This window comes from Mixophyes fleayi, chromosome 6, assembly GCF_038048845.1.
Source record: "Mixophyes fleayi isolate aMixFle1 chromosome 6, aMixFle1.hap1, whole genome shotgun sequence".
Taxonomy (NCBI): domain Eukaryota; kingdom Metazoa; phylum Chordata; class Amphibia; order Anura; family Limnodynastidae; genus Mixophyes; species Mixophyes fleayi.
Window position 1 is genome coordinate 193,367,508 of NC_134407.1, and position 23,173 is coordinate 193,390,680.

The 23,173-nt window shown below is 39.9% G+C and overlaps 1 protein-coding gene across 5 annotated transcripts in view; it reads left to right on the forward strand.

The window, feature by feature from the left end:
* Positions 1–23,173, forward strand: part of TNRC6C (trinucleotide repeat containing adaptor 6C) — a 240,152-nt gene that overhangs the window by 179,585 nt on the left and 37,394 nt on the right. For 3 of the 5 annotated variants that reach the window (XM_075177739.1, XM_075177738.1, XM_075177740.1), the window contains 2 exons: positions 15,287–17,842; positions 21,407–21,613. In XM_075177739.1, the coding sequence (XP_075033840.1) occupies positions 15,287–17,842; positions 21,407–21,613 (2,763 nt within the window). Of the gene's footprint in view, positions 1–11,646; positions 12,173–15,286; positions 17,843–21,406; positions 21,614–23,173 lie in introns of those variants that run through there. The other 2 variants (XM_075177742.1, XM_075177741.1) reach the window with 2 other exon arrangements.

Below are 23,173 nucleotides of genomic sequence, written 5' to 3' on the forward strand. Positions count from 1 at the left end.
TATGCTTTAGAGGAGGATGGACTGCATTATATTGCCTTTCTTGAAAATTAGAATAGCTCTGTTTACAAGAAGAAAAATCAGTCGAAAGATACAGGCTGTATGTTGCCATATTTCTGTTAAAGGAACACTCAACTTCATGAGATTTTTAATTTAGAATCATGAAGGTAAAATACGTTGTTCAGTAACCTGACATTCCACTGAAGCTTTCAAAGATCAATGAATTACCAACCCAATCGGTTAGAGACTGTTAAAACACTTCCCACATCTTTAGGACTGTGTTCTAATGGATCCTGATGCAGGTCAAATATCTGCAAATCCAGTCATTTGAGTTATTGTGACCTTTGCAGAGCAATTAAAGGCAGTATGTGACATCAAATTGGAGTCTGTGTATTACTGTGCTACATAATGTAGCTGAAGGGATTATATTCAGCCAAATATGTCCATCATGCTCTTTCACTCCTCTTGTTGAAGGTTGCCATTCAAGAAGAAAGGTGCTTCTCTAACTAAACAGGCAGTGATTTAGACACTTGGAGACGTGCTCTGTAGAAATGCACTGTTATTGTTATGATTCTATGATGTCACAGCAGCGCAACCTACTGGTTTCCTCCCCCCCAAATCTATTTGAATTGAAATGGTGCTCTTTACAATGGTAAATGCTACATAGCATTCGGTATAACATATTTCATAAAGAATATGGTACATAGAGCTTGACTTATTTTAATATTGAGATAAAAGGGTATAGAAAGGTAAAGATAATGGTAGGGAATGGGGAGGATGGTCTCAAAACGAACAGAAATGGGGAAGAAAAATGCATCCGTCAGGAACCCCTACATGAGTAACTTCTTGAGGTTAGCAACTTCGTTCCAGAAAATTTTAATTTCCAGGATATTAAGTGTGCCTTTATGCAAGTGCTGTCATCTGCAGAGGTCTGGGGTGGTGGCAATGTTTTAGGTTTTAATTTTGCTGTAACATAGTGCCATTTGTAAGGACTCTTTATTTTGTGTTAGTACATATGGAGCTGTAAGGTTAATTATTCTTGCAATCTGGCTGGAGGAATATGCAATATATGCGCAAACTCCTATATTGCTGGGTTGTAAACTTGCAAGCACAATACCCAATCTTGCGTTATTACGGTTAGTTTCCATTTTAAAGTGCTGCAAATATGATGGCGCTATTTAAATTAATGTTAATAAAAAATAGTGTTCCTGAATATAAACCGAAGATGAGACCACTGGGTGGTCCGTCAATAAAGAGTCTTTGTTGCTTTGAAATCCATAAGGAGGTAGAAATGAAAGCCATAACCGTATAAGCAATCTCAGTATCCACCTATATTTTGGAGAATGGAGTAGAGTGCCAAAATATACTTTGGGAAATATGGGAAGCTAAGGTTGGGAAACCTTAAGCCTCTATCAGCAGTCTGTTTACACAAATCCTTCAGCCTAATCCTAGGTTATTTTTGGGCCAGTACAAATTGAGATATGTGTAGCTGTAACAACCTAAAGGTTTGATTTGCAATAAGAACAGTAGGTGTGGTTTATTGGGTTAATGCTTCCCATCCATGAGAGAAATATGTTCCATTGTTAAAGGTGAAATTTGATTTGTTTATATCAGAGAAGGGATGTTAGCCGTGTGTATGTATGTATATGTGTGTGTGTATGTATTATAAAACCAATACTGATAAGATTTTTGTAAACATATTGGGCAAGGAGGAAAGAAGTTTTATTAAAGTCAAAAGGATATCGTATCCTGTGTGAGCTTTATGACCTGCATCACATTTCATTAGGACTAGAGAGTGGAGAGGTAATACTGTTCTACTTATCTGGAACGCCCAGGGGACTCCTGTATTTCGGGAAGACCACCCTGCCGCATCATGACCCCAGCCCCCTGTGCATGATAATCCCACTTGGACCTCCCCTCCAGGATCTCTCGGAGGTGAGGCACAGTAGGCATTTAATGTCGCCTCTTTAGTCTGTTGTCTCTCTCATAGCATAGAGTGCTGGCAGCACTGCTATGTGACTATTGGCTCCGACTTGGACAGCACTACTACTGGCTCCCAGCCCACCATCATCTTGGTCCTAAAAATACATTGGAAATATAAAGTATAGTATATTCACAAGTGGGTGGTGACTGGTACACTTGTTGAGTATGGAAATCTAGCAGTGAGAAGTAAGGGGGTGTTTTTGAGTGACATGTGGGAAAATCTAAAAGGGAGTATGGAAGGACATGTGGGATCTAAGGACATGAGGGACACATTGGGGGGACTTTGAGGTGTGTTTAGTTATTACTGTACAAATTAATATATTGTAAGGTGTGTGGATTATATGAATGTCAATTATGAGAGTATTTAAAAGGTGAACTAAACGCCCAAATTGAAATTTTCAGATGTGAGCCATGTAGGCAAAGTACATTGTTCAGAGTTAAACAGATAAGTATGATTAGATGTGGTGGGGTGAGTGCTGAGAATGCTGGGGACTCCTCACCAGCTACACTATGCCATATAACATATGCAGCGCATTAGTTATAACTTACTCCCTAACTCACGTACACAGCTAATACCATGTTCAATGGTTATGCCACAGGCGATGACTGTGAACGTTTCAGGAGATTGTCAAAACTGAAAATATTTAAGATAGTTTAAAGCAGTCAGCCTTGTTCAAATCTAAGATGGCTGCTAACAGGCTGCACAATACATATAAATATAATGAAACAATTGTTTCACTGTATGGAAACTTTTAGATCCCTTTACGTTTAGTGGTAATTAAATAATGGTCTAATTCCTTATATTTTTAATTTAAAGAAAGTCTATTCCATTTTTATTTGAAAGCTATATTTACTATTGTATAACTGCATATAGCTGATTTTCTGAGACATCCCGTAAAATATTTGAAATAATACTTTGCACTACAGGAAAAATTGTGATTGGTTTTGAATATAATATTAAACTGTGTACATGTTTTATATAAGTTATCAGTGCTGCCATGACATCTGTAAAGTGTTAAATTGTCATGTAACATGATTGGGTTACCTGTAGTGCATAGACTTTTTTAGTTAAAATATTTAACCTCTAGAAGGCATTATACCAGGAAAAACTGCAAGTGAGAGGTAGAATTAATCACTTTGACATAAATTACCTACTCTTAAAACACATAAGTGACATGTTTGTCAGTCTAGTGCTGCACTACAATGAATATAAATATAAAATATAGTCACTCAGTAGCTGTTTCAGCATTTCCTCAAAGTTCAATAAGTTACATTGATAGGTATATAATTTCGAATTTTCAAAGAGACCCTACCAACTGGCATGATACCAAGGGATTGGCTAATAACCATGTAGTACATGTATTCAAAAAGGAATTGAGGTCTCTACTTGGTGACTACAGACCAGTAAGTGTAACATCTATAGTGAGGAAAGTATTTGAAGGGTACAGTATTTAAAGTAGCACATGAATATATTCTACAAATATCAACAGCCTCATGGGTTTATGTAAGACTGATCTTGTCAAACAAACTTGTATTTTATGTAGGAGTGTACAGCAAATTGATAAGGTTGGCAGTTGATATAGTATATATACATTTTTCTAAATTGTTTATATATTATGTGCTTGCAGGGGAGTAGGAATCTGGGTAGGGGTGAGGGGAAGTTGCCTCCCTTATGATTTCTGTTGGTTGGCAAAGACTGTGTTTTGCCTCCCCCATAAACTTCTACAGAAAAGCGAATGGGAATGAAGCGATAATGTCTTTATTTGAACTCGCCAAATGTTGTCATTTCTGTTAACTTCATGTTTGGTAATCTTCATATTTGTTCTGTGTATGATACCATTGGGATTAACTTAGTGTTCAAAATATACTTAACGATAAGGGTGCTATTTCAGATGTAAGAAGGGCTGCTGTTTGAGGATGGCTGGGTAAGCTGCAAAAGTTTGAGACAATGCTTTCCTGAAAATAAGCATTTAGTTTTCAGTACCTGTGAACAGCTAGCTTGTGCTTTGCAGAAACCAAAACTAACTGCATCAGGTGCTAAGGAAGCTGTGGTGCTGGTAGTCAGTCAGCTGGAAGGTGTTCGATCAGGAGAGAATTTTGATCCATCTACAGACATGTGAGGTAGCAGAGGATCTGGAGTTTCCAGTGCAACCAAGGCCAAGAAATCCACCGTGTTGCCTGTGTCGTCGTCCTGTGCACCTCCAGCCAAAGGACTGGTTAAATTAAAGAATATAATGAAATTCCGGACCACCTGACGACAGCTCTTAAGGATAAGTTTGATCAGGAAGGCCTCCACACTACTTGAAGGCCTTATCCTTGATGCGCTGCAGGGATAGGTGCCAAGTGCTGATGCTGTTGAAGAGACTCTGGGCCTATTTGCTGAAGATTTTGATATTGCGAGTAGGCATACTTAACGCCATCTGTTGAAGAATATGCCTGGCGAAGCACCCCATCTGCAGTGATTTTGCTGAGAAAGCTGAGTAAGGAGTCTGACATAACGAGTCTGAAACGTCTCCAGCAGGTGGTATAGCTCTTGGTACTCGCCATGACTGTGCCCGGTTCAGCTGCGACATCGGAGAGCACCTTTAGCACACTTCAGCATCTGAAAACCCATCCAGAACACACAGCTGTGCTGAACTTGTATGATGTCTTGAGAGAGTTTGTAACCAGAAATGAAGAGAGGAAACTTATTTTTGGCAAAGTGTAGGAGTAAGTTCTTCATGCTATATTCTGAAGTCATGGTATCTGTTCTAAACTTGTGAAACTGTTTTAAATTGTAGATCGTCTTAGTATTACCAAATGTTCTTTACTATAAATTGCCTTAGTATAGATTTAATACAGATTTTATTTATTTAAAAAAACTCTAAGTAAATAACCTGTATCGATGATGAACCACTATTCACTTTACTTTTAACTTTGAATAAACATGAGATATAGCAATTTAAATCTATAGCATATACCATAACCAGTGAGGCAGGGACTATAGATTTATAATTACTTCGGATCAAATGAGATTAGGCTTTCAACGAAATCTGAATTAAAAACAGGGTTAATAAAATGTAAATTGTTAAGATGAACAATTGACTCTTTCTATCTTTCTAATAGCTATTGTACTAATTGGTAGTTAATAATTTAATGTATAAATACATTTTTATAGTAAAATAAACAATGAAACTGAGGTTGGCCAACCTCCTGAAATACTGACACAACGTTGCATAGTATTGGGAGTCTTTGTATATCTATAGTCACTGTCACAACTGTTGTAAAACGAGATACCAAATGCCAGAAAAAGGGTCTCCAAGCCCTATAGTTCCTACTCCCCTGTGTTCAGTTTAAGGTCTCCAGAGGGCAAAAGCTCACCCTTCTTACTAGATTCTGCCCTATTTCCACCTATACTACTCTCACACCCTCAATGCTGTTCCAAGCTTCTTCCTGATTCACATTCCCTTCTATTTGTCTCGGCTCTGCCTTTTTCCCACTGTTTATAAGGCAGTGATGGGCAACATGAACTAGCTGGAGGGCTATATTCTCGGCCGGAAAGAGGGCGAGCACAGTGCATTCTCTCCTGTACCGGGTATGCAGACTGCCTGCCGCTGTTGTCTCAGAAGCGGGTCCTTCTCCAGCATTTTTCATGTCTGCACTTTTATTTTTATGTCCTGCCTTGTATGCCCTGTATTATTTGTGCTTTGTTTTCCACAATTTCTGGTGCTGCTGCACACCGTGGTGTTTACAAATCAAATGAATGCATCAATAATAGTATAAAGTATAACCCTCCATAAGCCTATATTTAGTTATGTTTTTATTTAAATGAAAATGTGTGGGTTTGTGTGCCAGTCTAGTGCTGAACTGTTGTCAAAACAACTCTAAAGTTTTGTCAACCTGAAACTGTTTCAATGTATATTCTAAATCTAGTAGGTTTTAATTGTTTACATAAACTTGCTATTTGTTTTCTGCTAAGGAGAAAATCACAATGAAATCTCTACTTATGAAGGGGTTTATGAAGTTTACTGGTGGCTTTCCTTTGGCACCTGACACTCTTATGCTGGTCACAAGGCTATTATTATTCAAGGAAATAGCTGACTTTCCCACTTTTTCTGAAGAGGCGAAAACAAGATGGAAATTCTGACAGGATTGCAAATAAAAAGGCCAAGGCAAACAAAGCCGGCTGTAGCAATAGACTTTATTAGAAAGTCTCGCTCCAGCAGCGGAGTAGAAATGAAGACAGAGCCAGGCCTGCAGCAAATTTAACAGGGCAATCTGGAAATTGGTTACCCAGACACAGATATGCAATCTTCCAAATATTAACGCACTAGAGTGATGAGGTGAGGATGTGTCCTCTATGGGTCAGGGAGGAGAGGGCAGGGTGAAGTGCATTTGATTTGCAGATGTTCATTTACAGTTTATTGACTATATTACTCAGTACTCAGATTTTAGACGATCATATTACAGGCAGTGTCATAGCAGTTTCAGGTTGTAATGTTTTGTCTTTTTTTTGTCTTCGTTTCTAAATTCAAATAATTATAGTACAGAGCTTGAGTAAGCTATAGGGAACACACACTGGTGCAGAAGCATTAAGAAAAAAATATATTCGATTGTATTAAGAGCATATACTCTCCACGGCCAAAAGTATGTGGACACCACTTCTCATTAGTCTAATTTCAGCCAAACCGATTGCTTAAAAAGTGCATAAAATCAAGCATACATCATAATCATCCGCTAATTATATAGCACCACTAATTCCGTAACACTGTACAGAGATTTCACTCACATCAGTCCCTGCCCCCTTGGAGCTTAATCTAAATTTGCGAACACACTCTCGCTACCTACCAGTGTGGAAGGAAATCAGAGTACCCGGAGGAAATCCACACAAAAACGGGGAGAGCATTCAAACTTCACACAGGTCAGGAATCAAACTCATGACCCCAGTGCTGTGACGCAGGGGTACTAACCACTAAGCCACCGTGCTGTCATGCAATCTTCACAGTCAAACATTAGCAGTAGAACAGGTCATACAGAAAAGCTCTGGACTTTGAACATGGCACAGTCAGAGGATGTCGCCTTTCCAGCATGTCAGCTTTGTGCCCTGCTAGAGCTGCCCCAACCAACTGTAAGTGCTGTTATTGTGAAGTGTATAGCTTAGTCGCAAACGGTAGGCCACACAAGTTTTCAGAATGAGCCGCATAGCGTGTAAAAGTAGTCTGTCCCTGGTTGCAGTACTCCCAAGTTCCAAACTGTCTCTGGAAGTAATGTCAGAACAAGAACTGTTTGGACCTTCATAGATTGGGTTTCCATGACTGAGCAGCTGCACACAATCCAAACATCAGCTGTAGTGGTGTAAAGCACACTGCCATTGGACTCTGGAGTAGTAGAAATACATTATCTGGTCCTTCAGATTGTCAGATGGTGAAGCATCATTCCTCACACCAATCATCTGAGTTTGATGGATGGAGAGCACTACCTAAATTATTGTCAAGTGCAAAATTTGGTGGAGTAGGAATTGTTGTCTGTGCCTGTTTACCTTAGTTTGGCCTGGGCCCATTCATCTCAATGAAGAGAAATGTAATGCTTCAGCAATGACTTTGTATGATTCCAACTTTGTTTTAACAGTTTGGGGGAAGGCCCTTTTCTGTTTCAGTATAAAAATGCCCCCGCACAAGGCATGGTCCCTCAAAAAATGTTTTCCCTGAATTTGGTGTGGAAGTACTTGACTAAACTACTTAGAGCTTGTACCTCAATCCTATCAAACACCTTTGAGATGAATTGAAGCACCAACTGCAATCCAGTCCTCATCACCGAACATCTGTGCCCGACCTCACAAATGCTCTTGTGGCTGAATCGATGGAATCCCAGCAGTCTTGTTCCAAAATATAGTAAAAGCATTCTCGGAAGCAGTAAAGGAGGACCAACTCCAATACCCATGGTTTTGGAATGAGATGTTCCACAAGCACTAGCAGAATGTTTTCTGTTGTTGTACACAGCAGTTAATATTTGTAGCTCTAAATGAATTTTGAACTTTTTTAAAAGAGGCATTTCTATTTCTGTTTAAAATTTTAAGTGTCACCATTGTATGAAGTATCTTGGGGCAGCTACCTTCATGAACCCATTGTCTGTTTAATTATGTTTTACCTCACTATTGCCAGTGAAGCTGGCTGCACATCAGGTGTGATCCGCTTCAGTGATCCATTTGCTGACAGCTATGTTCTCTAGACCCTCGTTTTTCAAATAGTGGTACCTGTACAATCAATGGATTCCGATCAATTAAAAGAATATTTCAGTCTGTTACAATAAATGTTTAATAACAAATTCAATGATATTGTGAGTTTAAAGAAAAAAAACTTGCAAAAGTAAGTTATTTATAAAACTTTTAAAGGCATAATAAATGTCTTCATAACTCACGTGAGTTCTCCAGAACTGTGGTGCATTGTACCTAGATACTGAAGTGTCCACAACTAAAAAAAAAATGGCAAAAACAGATCAAAATTATATAAATTCCTTTTGGCTTCCCATAATTTTCTATTTTCTTAATTTATTATATATATTTATTTTTATATTGGCATTGGCTTTGTCGCTTCCTATGATAGCTTTAATAGTAGTGTAGTCTGCACTGATGTAATGAAATGTGCTTTCTGCATTGATATTAGTGTAGAAATATATAATCTGAAACCATTTAAGACAGGCAAGGCTGACATACTGCAGTAGCTGCACCTTACTGACCACTAAACTAAGGATATACTTTCTAAAAACGACCTGCCAGGTTCAAACATATAGAGTCCCAAAAGGTGTGTTAGAGAATGTAATCCTTTCTTTTCTGCAATCCTTTATAAGCAGCTTATTGCATATGGCCACTAAAGAAAATTGTATAAAGCCAATCAAAGTTTGACAGACATTGTGGGGGGCGGTTGTGGAACTAAAATATATACTGGGAGTGTTTACGTTTAAGGATTATTCTTAACTCATAATTTTCATTTCAAATGGCTGCACAGGTGAACACAAGTACTAGGTAGGAGTAGCTCAGAGTACAGCGCTGGGGTCATGAGTTCAATTCCCGACCATGGCCTTATTTGTGTGAAGTTTGTATATTCTCCCCGTGTTTGTGTGGGTTTCCTTCCACAATCCAAAAACATACTGGTAGGTTAATTGGCTGCTATCAAAATTGACCCTAGTCTGTTTCTGTGTGTGTGTGTGTGTGTGTGTGTGTGTGTGTGTATATATTAGGGAATTTAGACTGTAAGCTCCAATGGGGGCAGGGACTGATGTGAATCAGATCTCTGTACAGTGCTGCGGAATCAATGGCGCTATATAAATAAATGATGATGATGCTGTGTTCCCATGTGAAATGTGTCTGTTTACCAAAACACACTAACCGTATTATATACGAACACACATCATAAAGTTAGACCCATTAGCAGAAGTCCATCCTCCAGTGCTCATCACACTGCAGGTGCAGGAGCCTTGTCTGGGAGAGAGCTGTATAATTTTTGCATTGTGGTGCAGGGACAAAAGTTTGACATCACTGGTAGTTTACTGCTGTGTGCATAGTCAAAAGCTGTTGCTATGCTCCAGTCTAATTAGGTAAGTGCCTTGGGGGCGGCTCAGCTCACCGGGGGGATGGCTCAGATAATGGGGAGGGGGGCCCTCACGGGGGAATGGAGGTCCCCTTAGCCCAGGGGCCTCCATTCCCTTAATCCGGCCCTGTCTAGACCTAGGGGTAAATGCATTAAGCTGTGTCTTTTGTTTCCCCCAGTGATTTCAAATCGCTGCAAATAGCTCAATCTTCAGCGATTTTATGCGCAAAATTGCCATATGTATAAACCTGCGATTTTGACATTCCAAAATCCATTCTCTGGTGATTTAGTTTTTTAAAACACCTGTCCTGCCGGCAGTTTAGTCAAACTCGGCGGAGATTCAACAGAGAAAATCGATTGACAGCTATCTGGCCATTCTTAACACAACAGGAGGCACAATACACGTTTCGGTTATTAGGGTAATCGTGATATCTTGTTTAGACAGACAAAAATATTATTAATGTAATACTTTTGTTATTGATTATATGTAATGGAAAAATTGCTGCTCAACTACTTTAAATGGTGGTCCCATCTAAAAATATTAAGTATTACCACATTGGAATAAAATTATTGCCCAACTTGTATTGAAATAGTATGCCACTATAATATAATAAAATTAAAAATAATCCATTGCATATAATCAATAACATCTATTTTGTGCTAGAACCACCTTTATTTTGTAAACAAGAACCATCAACATGGAATATAATGTTGAGATTTTGTAAAGGTGTGTAAGATCTATCCTTCTTTAAGAGAGGTGAGATGTGACAAGAATGCAATCATGTTCTACCTGCTCATTTGGAGAGTGTGTGCTGCTTCTAACAAAATATAATTTATTTCTCAGATTGCCACAACCAGGAACTCTGAACAAGATATATTCAGTGTGTAGTAACCACATTATCGGTAGCCATCGTTCAGCACTTACCAGTCAGATCCAGAGAGGAGACAGAGGGGGTAGCCCTATGCTGCAGTTGTTGTCTATTTTTGAATCCAAGTAATTCTTGTGGAAATTATAATCATCTGAAACTAATTAAAATGATCAGAAATAATTTTTCTAAAATCAAAGTACATTTAATTATAGAGAACTCTGACATAGAGACCCAATGATGTTTAACATAGTTCTACCTTGGTCTTACATTGCAGAGTGTTTATATACCTTCACAAAACTAGCCTGTATTGGAGATATGACAGTCAAACTACTGTATTCTACTCACTTGCATCTCATTATATGCTCTATAACATACGCCCGTCTCACTGTTTTCTTGTTTACATCAGACCGGGGGGAGTCTTTGCTAGCTCTTCCTCACTTGAAAAATTAATGTTTGTATGTATATATTTTTGTTTTTCCCACTAACATTGAAGTAGAAACATTGCATGATTAGGAAATGGTTGATGGCAAAAATAATTGTAGTCTGTATCCTTTGCATAGAGAGTTTACCAAAACACAGATCTGTGAAAAGCTTCTATGTATGTTCCTTCTTTTATTGATACGTCTAACACATTTATGCAGTTGAGAAGAAACTAGATATAATTTGCAGCTAATCAAGCTTTATTTTGGGGTCTATTTATGGTAGTTCTACTCTAATCTTTATAGTGCACAGTACCAGTTGGATCTATGTTTTTGTGAACATTTTTATTTACTACTTTTTTTTTTTTTTTGTATTGAAAGATTGACTTTTGATGTCCTGGGTCACTTACTATACTATACTGACTATACATTAATGGAAGCTTATTGCTTCAATAATGTGGTTTTTTTTTTGTGATGGTTGTAACACATTGCAGTCAGACGCCGTTGTACTTTTTCAGCCCCCTTCTTCAAGCTGCACAGTCTGTGATGTATTGTTTAGGCCGTCTATGCTGCACATGTATAAACAACCCTGGCTTTGATTAATGCACTTGTTTGCTGCTCCAGACTTTCGAGATGTAGGCTGGGATTGGGAAGTAATTAAGTGGCTGGCAAGCAGCCAGGTTGGTTATACATGTAGGCCTTGTTCCGAATTTTAAAGCTAGAGTTGCTATGTCTGACTCAGGGGCTGTCTGTGAAAGGAAGCATGCAAGGAAGGGGGGTGAGGGGACTGTAGAGAGGGGAGATGGAGCTGAGTAAGGAGCATGTTTGCGTGAAGCTGATCGCCAACATGCCACTGTTGTTTTGGACGACTTTCAAAATAGGAAAAGAAAGCGGGTTTTGGAGTTAATTGTAACAGAGTCCTGAAGTGAGATTGTTTTGTGACAGTTGAAAGAATTTAAAAGGAGGGAAGATTGGTTTAGTGTCGGATGCAATTACATAATCAAAGCCTAAAGAGTCTGAGACTGTTGATACCTTCACCCAATCTGGGGGGAGGAGGAGGAATCCTAAGTGAGTGTGTGTGTGAGAGAGAGCTAGGGGGAGAGAGAGGGAGCCTCCCTGTGCTGTAAGGGCATTTCTAAATCCAGTGCAGTGAAGGCCCAAATGAGCTTGCAGGTTGTCCGGTCACAGGCTTGCATAGAGGTTTTCTTGGCAGAGCTACAGGATGAGGCTTACACTGTGCATAAACGACATATTGAAGACGAGAGCCTGGGTGCAGAGAGAGGCGGCTCTGCACACAATGTAGCGTTGCCTAGGATGGTTGGGCGTCACCTTTCCTCAGGTATTTTACTCCCTGTCAGCCCTCCCCATCACTCCTCCCTTCCTCTCCCCTAAGGCCACACAATTATTGTTAGCAAATTGCTTTTGCTTTATATGTGTGTGTTACATAATGTCTCACAGAGACAGCGGCGTCCAGAGCTTTTTTTGGCTCCAGTTCAGCTTTGAGAAAATGGCGTCCTCACAGGCTGAGCTAGTTTCCACTCATATGCTGCACAGAGAAAAAACAAAAATAAAACTAAGAGTTTATTCGCTGCATGCGCTAGGAGTTAATAATAAGCTGCTTATGACCTTTCCCATGCAAGTTATTTTATGGATAACGGCTTCTAGATTTATTTATATAGATTTTTTTTTTTATGTACATCTGCTTTAGGCATTGAAATGTGTTTGTTTTTTTTTTGGGGGGGGGGGGGGGAGGCAAAGAGATTGTTAGTTTATTTTCTTTATTCCGTGCTTTGCTGGACAACTTGCTGTTTGCAGTAAGGTAGCAATAAGGGTTAATAGATTGTTGTGTTTCTGCATTTATCTAGCTCTAAAACCTCACAAACAGAGATTTATATGTTTTACTTGGAAAGCTATGTTTATGTAATGACATTCAGAGTGGTTGCAGTGAGTGTCTGACACAAATTGTTTTCTTAATTAGTCACTCTCCTTCATATTAGCTTACGCTCAGCATTATACACAGGCTTGCCGTTCTCTTTTGCATAATGACGGTGTATGTGTTTATTTCTGTATAATGTTGATGTATGTGTGAGTTTTATACTTAAATCACACAAAATATCTACCATAATGTATTTGATTTGAGTGTCTGTGTTTAACTGGCAGTTTATTTTGTGTTCTCCTTTTTCTGTGTGAAAGACCATTATTGCTTTTATAGTGACCATAAACTCGAGGTGAGGGATGGACATTTTATACAAGCCCCATGCATTAAAGTCACATAGTCCAGAGTTATATGAAATAGTACGTGTGCGCGTGTGTATATATACATTTTGAGACTCTATTGTAGACCACACTTTATCTGACAGCCTCCCTAGTTTATTGTTAAGATTATTTTTAAATTGTATTTGACAAGAGAGAGTGGATTTGTTACATACAGAGGGCCCATCTCATGTCTTGGACAGCACCAAGTAACAGGGTGGTGGGGTGTTGCTACTCTGATAGTACTGAAATGGCTTCAGTGGGCTATTGTCTCAGAATGATGGTACATATTTCTATGGGTGCCATATCCAATCAATTACTGCCAACCCCCTGTCAGGGTTTCCCTTGGGGTTTGGGAAGACTTAAAGCAGCCCCCAACCCCAATCTGATCCTCTAGCTCAAACCAGCCCCTTTAATTTGAAAGAAAAAATAGAAAAAGCACAGATCCTACCCTAGCTTGACCCGAACAGACTCTAATCCAAACAGGATCCCTGACTCTAACCCTTATACTCTTTTTTATTTTTTATTTAAGTTTTCTTATTTGAAACATTTACTTGAGACCGCTAACCTTTGTAGCATTCCTAGTGGTTAAGAATGAGCCCCCTTTCAAATGCAGAGCTGGATAGAGAGCATATCACCACAGGATTGGGTGGTAATGCAGTAATTAATTTTCATGTGACAGTCTTGTTTTTCATAGTATTTCGCCTGTTTTGCTTAAAAGCATCTTGGACGTTGTATAGACTGTAATTGGATTCTACGTGTTATCTGTAACATATATATTTAGCGATCTTGAAACCCTTGCTGTCGACACTTCCATAGATCAAAAATGAATGCATACACAATGGGTTTTGTCAAGATTTGTATAAACTATAATTATTCATCAAATTTGTATTGTTCAGTGTTTCCCTCTGAACATCTTTAGCCTTACTATTGCAGGATAGTAATTACAATTACAACGTTCTATAATTGTCATGTACGCTGTTTAATGTGGAAACTTTAGACCTATTCATTATTTTTTGGTAAAATTCAAACGCTTTATATATATGAGATGACTTTACTGAATGGTCAAAATCTTGAGGTAAGACTATCCACAATCCTTAAACATGGTTTAGTGAGCAACCTTTTGCGTTTCCATTCTCAATGTATACTGTGGAATTGAGTATCTAATTTTCAATTTATTAATCACATCTCTGTATTGCTTTTGGGAACTAAAATGGTTTAGTCGTAGCCTTTATTAGCTTTGATGCTACAGAAGTACATTTTAAAGCTTAACATCCAGTTAAAAAGTTTAATGTGTTTGCTTTATATTTAACGTATGCGTTTTTTACAATATTTGTATCAGATCTCTTGCTTAATAATATGATTTGCAAACCTTGTTTATCATTTTCTGCAGACTATTGGTTGAAAACAAGCAGCAGTATAACTTCAACAAAATATAAATAAAAAAAACACAATAGAGTGGCTGACTGTTGAGCAGTGAGGTAGATGTCTGAGCTGAGAGTAGTATCTATTTAAAGTTACTTTAATGTATACTAAGTAGATAGATTGCAACCAACTTTAAAAGGTTTGCACACTTTGGGCAAGCCCCTCCTGATCAATCCTTCATGCCACCTACAAATGTTGGGGGTGTTCACGAAAAGCCACTGTTACTTGAGTCAAAGGATCAGCTCTGGATTTGTTGGGTTTTTCTTTGGGGGTTGGAGGGGCACTAGAAGGCAAAATGGAAGAGGTAATCGATTTGAGTGGGGGAGGGGAGGGGGTGGCTGGAGTTGTGGCCTCTGGTGGTCTAAAGAGCAGAGTGGATGGTACTTGTCTATTGTTGCGGAGAAATCTAAAAAAACCTGTCCATTAACACTATGGGTCTGACAGTGGGAGAAGGAGTTTTAGGAGGAAATCTTTGAGAAAATACAATAGGCACCACATTTGTGAATATTTTTTGGTATTGAGGTAGGCTGTGATATTATTTTTCCCCATTGTGGCCAGGTGCCAAACTTTGCTCAAGACCAATTGCAATGGGGGAGTGTCATGGCATTTTCAGTGAGCGTCTATAAATCATCTGCCTGCAAAATGTATTTTAATCAGATTGCAGCAAATCCTTTCCAATACATTGTATTGTCCATTCAGGGGTATGATAAAAATGTCAGTTATGTGTGCGTCTGTTTATGCAAAAAATATATTGACATTTTCCTTTTCTTCTCAGATCTCAGTCACAGTGGTCTGGGAGATCATTATGAAAATTCCCATTGGGGACCGCAGCCTACACTCAGAGGTGAAACCAGTTATAGCTGGGATAAAGTGATAATAGACAGGACTGACAAGGAAGCGTGGCCTTCCATTACAGGAACTGAGACTGAATCTGCCTCAGAATGTACTACAGACACTGACTCTGTCTCCAACTGTGGCTCAGAGAAAAGTAGCATGGCTACAACGAGTGCCCAAGGCAACTTCACTGGACATACAAAGAAAACAAATGGCAATAATGGTAACAATGGAGCACTCATCCAAAGCACTTCTAACCAGAGTGCCGTTGGAGCTGGTGGAGCAAATGGGAATGGAAACTTGGCAAGAGTTTGGGGTGCAGCTCCTGGCTCCAACTCTGGCATTGCTCACTGCTCCTCCAGTAGTGGCGATGGTAAGGTGGACACCATGATTGGAGAGGGAAGAAATCAGAACTGCTGGGGTTCTTCCAACTCAAATACTGGCATTAATCTTAATCTTAACCCTAATGCCAATCCAGCTGCCTGGCCTGTGCTTGGACATGAAGGAACTTTGAGTGGAGGTAATCCTTCCAACATTTGCAGTCCAGTCAGTCCCATAGGTCAGAATATCAGCAACCAGAATGGAAACACTGCAGGTACCTTAGGTGCTTGGAGAAATTTGCAGTCACAAGAGAGCACAGAACCACAAACGTCCACTTCTCAGAATGTGTCTTTCAGCATACAACCTCAGAACCTTAACACTGATGGACCAAATAACACTAACCCCATGAATTCTTCACCAAACCCCGTAAATGCAATGCAGGCAAATGGACTGCCAAACTGGGGAATGGCTGTCGGAATGGGGAGCATCATCCCACCACACCTGCAAAGCCTTCCTGGTGCTAATGGTTCAGTTTCTCAAGTTGTTGGGGACAGCACGGGCAGTTCAGTTTGGGGTTTAACATCTGGTGTCCCTGCTGCTGGAAACTGCAACTCTGGCTTCAATCAGGAAACTGGCGATACTGCTAGTTCAGCTGTAAGTGCTAAACAAAATGGGTCAGGATGTGTGGTGCAGAAAGATGGAAATGGGGTTAGTGCATGGGATTCAGGACCACCTACAGGCCCGGGAGTATTGGCATGGGGTAGGGGTAGAAGTAATGTTGTAAATATGCATACTGGACCTTGGGGTCAGTCGAGCCGTGGCGCTACCAACAGCATGAATGGTGAATGGGGTAAGGCTCCAAATCAGCATTCCATTAATGACATCAATGGAAAAGCATCGACGGGGTGGGATAGTTCTAGTATTACCATTCAGAATCCTTCACAGCAGGGAAATGATCAATTGAACTCTAGGGCCAAATCTGCATCATCCAGTACACCATCTAATGACAGAAGTAGTGATAGTACTGGAAACCCAAATGAAGGAAGGGGGGGAGAGTGTCAGCGGGGGGACAGTGGTATAGCAGATCAAGGGCAGATACAGTTGCCAAGACAAGACCTTGATCCAAGAGTTCTCTCCAATACAGGATGGGGACAGGTCCCAGTTAAGCAAAACATTGCATGGGAATTTGAAGAACATCAGAGGCCTGACCGGAAGAACATTGGGACAGAGGCTTGGGGTTGTACAAATACGCAGCCTTCAAACTCAGGGGGTAAGAGTGAAGGGTCCATCATGAACAGTACAAATACCTCTTCAGTATCAGGATGGGTCAGCTCCCAACCTATATCTGCTTCTGTAAATGCAAGTTGGGTAGAAAACAAAATGCCAAATGGTCCAGGGGGGTGGGGAGATCCTGCAAACTCTACTGTTGTCAATGCTGCTGCCAAAAGCGGTCATGCTTGGAGTGGGTCCGCTAATCAAGAGGACAAGTCTCTGACTTGGAATGAACCTCACAAGTCCAAACCCCAAGGCTGGGGAGATGGGCAGAAATCAAATCCCAGCTGGACATCTGGAGGCGGAGACTGGGCTGATGTGCCACCTGTTCCAGCACATATGACTGATGCAAAGAAAAATGGAACTGGGTGGGACACTGATGGCAAGTCTGGAACTGGGTGGAATGAGAATTCACGGTCTGGGACCAATGGATGGGGCAATGGCACAAACACCAAGGCTAATTCGGGTACAGGTTGGGGGGAACCTTTAAAAACTCCTCAGCAGAATTGGGGCAACAAACCCCAAGACAGCAATGTTAGTGGTTGGGGAGGAGCTGCTTCGGTAAAGCAGACTGGATCTGGGTGGACTGGTGGGTCAGTGCCTGCACCACCATCAGCCAAACAAAAGGACATAATCTCCGAGGCCAGTGGTTGGGAGGAGCCTTCACCACCGTCCATACGTCGCAAAATGGAAATTGATGATGGTACCTCAGCTTGGGGAGACCCAATCAATTACAACAGTAAAACTGTAAACTTGTGGGATAGGAACAACACAGTGGTTCAAACTATCCCTTCAGCTAACACCAACACTAACCCATCCACTCCCCCAATTACAAATTTGGTTGAACCTCAGCCACCTCAGCAGCCAAGTGCCCAGCAGAACCGGTCCCCGCTTCTTGGTCCAGGTGAGGCTTTTCTTTCTTTATTCATCATTCATATTGTAAAACAAATTGTTGTAATGCATTATTATCATAGGTTCAGTGTTCTATAGAATTACTTCAGAATCGAGGCAGTTTGCATATGTGTGCACATTTCACACTGGTGTTTTACACTATTTTTGGAATTATAAGACAAACACAAGAAGAGTTTTTGAGGAACTATGAGTTGCATGTAAGGCCCCTAATATTATGTTACCAAAAATAAATGAAACTAATTCTAAAAATTAGAAAACAAATCCTGTATTAGAAAATAGTACACTTTCACTTTATTGTCGCATCTTGTACATGCCATCTTGCAATTTTTTATATATTTTTTTTTGTGGTTTACAGCCATGTGCTGCAGAGTTGTTCATGTTTTGGCTCTAGGGTATAACACACACCTTTTTACTGGATACATTGCAGTAAACACAATATAACTCAACCAAATAAGCAAGTCTGTATCACTGAAAAAATAAACCAGAAATATAAAATAGCGCAGTCTGTAAAACTTGCATGACAGCGTATAGAAATCAAGGACATCCCTAATGGTATTGCCACATGAACAGCTGCTATTTTGTCTGCCCCACTTGATCAACTTGCCTACTTCCCAGAGCTTTTAAAGATGCTGCGGTAAGTGGCCGAAAAGCGCTCACCTCCCACACTGACTGCCAGAGCATTCTCAACACATGTTCTGGGACACAGTGAATCTCTAAGTTGTGCTGTTATCGAAGGGTTTTTAGTCTTTCTCCTGGAGCCCCTATTACTGGTCACACCGGACACGGAATTAAGTGCAAATTCTGCGGCACTGAGAAACATTTTCTGTAGTAAGAGCTGGCAGAGAGAGCCCTTTGGTCCGTTTCCTGGCCACTCAAAATTGCCACTTTGAAGCTAGATACACAAAATACTAAAAGGTCTCCGGCGCTAATAGGCAATAAACAAACAGATGAATATAGATAGGACATCAAGTGCAGCAAATCAAACAGAGGAAGTGCAAATCCTCTAAATAGATATAGAAACAGATAAACAGATTGCGCATAAGATGTCCTTAATATAGAGAAATACAGTATGATAATAAGACCAAAACAGTAATGGATATAAACTGATATTTACTAGGTATACAGAGAGTTAAAACAATTTAATACATGTACCAATATAACACATGATCTAGTGCACAGGCTCAATAACCCTTTAGAAAAAAACCCAGAAAAAGTGTTTTAATTCCACAGAACTTCCAATGTTTCCAAAAAATGTCCTAGAACAAAAAAAATGTTGGACAAAAGATGTATACACGGCTCCGTAATGTCAAATCACAACACAGCTTCAAATGACAACTTGCCACATACTGAATAAGGCGATGGAGGTGATTAATTATGCACCTCTTTGGTATTGGTTATATCGCATTCATATGGCAGCGGTAAATTGCAAGTATAGAGAATGTATCCGTCTTGCATATCTTAATGTAGCCAAAATGGAATGAATCCAGCCATAAATAAAGGAGACTCAAGCTTACCCGCCTCGATAGTCCAGATAGAAATGTAAGTCCGCCGTCTGAGCGGCTAGGCGGTCCAAAGCAAACTTGAATATTGGTGCGCACCAGTGAATCCGTCCGGACAACCACAGACTGGGTGGAAGGTTCCTTGAAGAAGCTTGTAACTGTAAAGAACACCTCTGGAGACAATGTAACAAAGGTCTTCACAATAAATGAGGCCAGAGAGAAGGAGTATAATTACTCCGTAGAGCCAGCAAAACCTTGCGACGCGTTTCGTCTGTCAAAGCAGACTTTTTCAAGCAATAACTTTGAAGCTAGATATTCATTTTGCCCAATGAAGCCACCCTGGTAAAAACCAATATATTTAAGTAGTGGTGCACAAAATAATGTAGAATTCAGGAGCCAGTTTGTGAAATCAGGATATTTTAAGGTACCAATGAAAATGGGCATACATTGACTAAATAATATCAAAAGTTAGACCATAGACCATAATCTTAAGCATAATCTTATTTTGATTCATTGGCTGTGAAGCTTATGGAATTCCTCCAGCGCTGGTTTAAATCCGCTGATATCAAAGGAAGAGATACACATACTACTATTAAGTAGAAAGTGAGTCTGTATATCTGCCTTGATTGTTGTAGTTTGTGGCAATAAATACAAACATGGATAATATTTATATACACAAACTTTGTCAGAAATTCTTTGTGCACAGGGAGCAAATTAGTTGCATCTGTCTCATTGTACCTTATTCCTTCTAAAGAAACATGCGGTGTATGCTGCATGCTGACCTTTTCATATTATAGGCGACAGTGTGGTGTTGAATAGGAACATGTGCATTATTAACAAACAAAATAATTTTGCACTGTTAAGTCTGAAGCCACGTGATGAACAGCGTATCAATGTCACCTCCATGGTGACAGACACCGGCTGTTTGTTCCCTGGAGGGATTAGAGAAAGGTAGATCCTTATTAAGATGCTACCTATTTATTCTTAGTCGGATTAAGTGTCCTTCCAAAGCTGAATAAAATGGAAATTGTATTCTAAACATTGGATCAGCATGGATGTGTGTCTTATCATGTTTTCACATAGCATAAAGAACCTATAATTGATATCATGAAATGGTTATTGAAAGTGTTAGTTTTAACATGAAGAACAGTGACTTGTATTTTGTGTGCAAGCCTGCCTGTCATCTTGTTTGTGCCTCTACATACATACAGTTGTGTTTGTGTGTGTGTTTGTATTTCTAGTTAGGTTAGACAGACACGGGTCAATTAAGGTCAGTATTCCATATATTCAAATTGTTTTGATCCAGAAGATGGTAAAATAAAATATCTGTATATCAGTTGCCAGTTTAGCTCCCCAATGGTCTGGGAGGGGGTGGGAATTCCTTCCAGACCCCAATAATGTAAATCTGATAATCCCCTCGATCAATCAGCCCCATAATGTCCTCCTACTAATTATTATCTACAGATGCCATTTCATGTAGGAAAGGCACCCGATCTGTTTTAAATACTATTCGACTTTGCTATCATCGTCTCATGCGGCAAGGAATTCCATCCCTTAACCACCCGTACAGTGTAAGGAGCTCATTCCTTAGAAGATGGTGAACATGATTCTTCTTCTTTTTATCTATGAAAAGTTCTTTAGTCTTAGAGAGCTGCCCAAAATTCAGAAGTCTCCCAGACATTTGGGGAGATTAGGCAAGTATAGTTTACATGTGTGATTTTGCTATGTGGTCAAAGGCAATTTGATGGTGTGGGGGTGGGTGGATTCCAGCATGGTTATGCAGTGGAAGAAACTGGGTTCCCAAGCCCTGTGGTGTACGGTATCTGGCTTCTGGCTGCTTCAAACTGGTGCATGCTGACTTTGGTGTTAAACACGCTTGTTTATGAAACTATATTCTTACTTCCAATTTGTTTGTGCAGTATACAGTATAATCAACAGGTTAATTCTGGAATGTTTTTTCTATTTGCACAACCGATAAAGTTGGGGTTACTACTTCAAATCATGTTTTTGCACGTGATGGAATGTACATTTTGAGGATGTTTTTGTACCATTTGCAGGCTGGGGAGATATGCCTCCTGTGCATTCAAAGGCTGAAACCTCTTGGGGAGAGACCCCATCTCCGTCTGCTGCAGTTGACAATGGGACTTCAGCATGGGGCAAGCCCTCCAGTAGTGCTTCAGGTTGGGTGGATGGCTCTGCAGAATCTCCTGGAACCTATGGAAGGACAAGTGCTCCAAATGTTGCCCCTGTTCTGTGCAAACCAGGTGTGCAAATAGGGACTTTATCAAATATTCTCTCTATATCCTAGGAGATCATAAATCGGATAGAAGAAAGGTTGTGCACTCATCTGTTATATCAATTAATGTGTTCTATACTTGTAATAGAGATTATCAGATTAAACAGAGTGTTTTCTTATGAATGAACACAGCATGCACTCAGTGGTCACTTTATTAGGTATATCTTCCTAGTACTGGGTAGGACCCCATTATTCCCCCAGAACAACCTGACTTCTTCGTGACATGGCTTTAATAAGGTACTAAAAACATTCCTTAGAGATTCCTGTTCATGTTGACATGATAGCATCACACAGTTTCTGAAAATCATCGGCTGCACATTCATGATGTGAATTTTGCATTCCACTACATCCCAATGGTGCTCCATTGGATTGAGATTTAGTGTTTGTAGAGGCCATTGGAGTACACTGAACTCATTATCATGAAATGATTCCCCACACCATTCCACCACCAGTCTTCTCCATTGACACAAGCCAGGACGGATCCATGGATTCATGCGGTGTATACTAAATTCCAATCTTACCATCTGCATGTCACAGCAGAAATCGAGATTTGACAGACCAGGTGACTTTGTTTTTTCCCCCCCCCACTCATCTGTCTAGTTTTGATGAGCCTGTGCCCACTGTAGCCTTGGTTTCCTGTTCTCAGCTGACAGGAGTGAAACCTGTTGTTGTTTCTGCTGCTGTAGCCCATCTACTTCATGGTTCTACATGCTGTGCGTTCAGAGATGCTCTTCTACATACCACTGTGTTAATGCATGGTTATTTAAGTTACTGTTGCCTTCGCTTGAACCAGTTTGGTCATTCTCCTCTAACACATCTCATAAACAAAGCCTCTTCACCCACAGAACGGACGCTCACTTAATGTTTTTTGGGTGCACCATTCTCTGTAACATGTAGACCGTTGTGTGTAAAAGATCTCAGGAGATCGGCAATTTGAGATACTGAAACTACACCATTTGGCACCAACAATCATTCCACGGTCATAGTCACTTAGATCATATTTCTTCTGGTGTTTGGTCTGAAGAACAACTGAACTTCTTGACGATACCTGCATGCTTTTATGCATTGAGTTGTTACCACATGATTGGCTGGTTAAATTGATTAATGCAAATATCTAATGTGCAGATGTACCTAATAAAGTGGCCTTAGTATATAACCTTTATTCTTTTGTTTCTTATCTTTTGTAGCAGTTTACCAATTGACATACCAAATATGTATGACCGCAAAAAAGATGTGCCATTTCAATTTCTCATTTATCCATGGAGGATACTGGAACACTGGGGTGTAGAGGCAGAAGCTTGGGGACTTTAAATTTATCAGCAAATCCCTAAGCTTCTCTCATTCTATACCTGCCGGGGAACTTTAGTCTTTTTTTTTTTTAGAACCCACCTAAAGCTTGGTGCTTTTTCTATGGCTTATTCAGGTGGCAGCAACTTTACTATTTTTTGTTTTTTTCTGCTGTACTCCGTACTTTTTGTCTGTTTTGCAGTGTGCAGCCAGCTTGTCATTGTACATTGCAGTTGTCCTC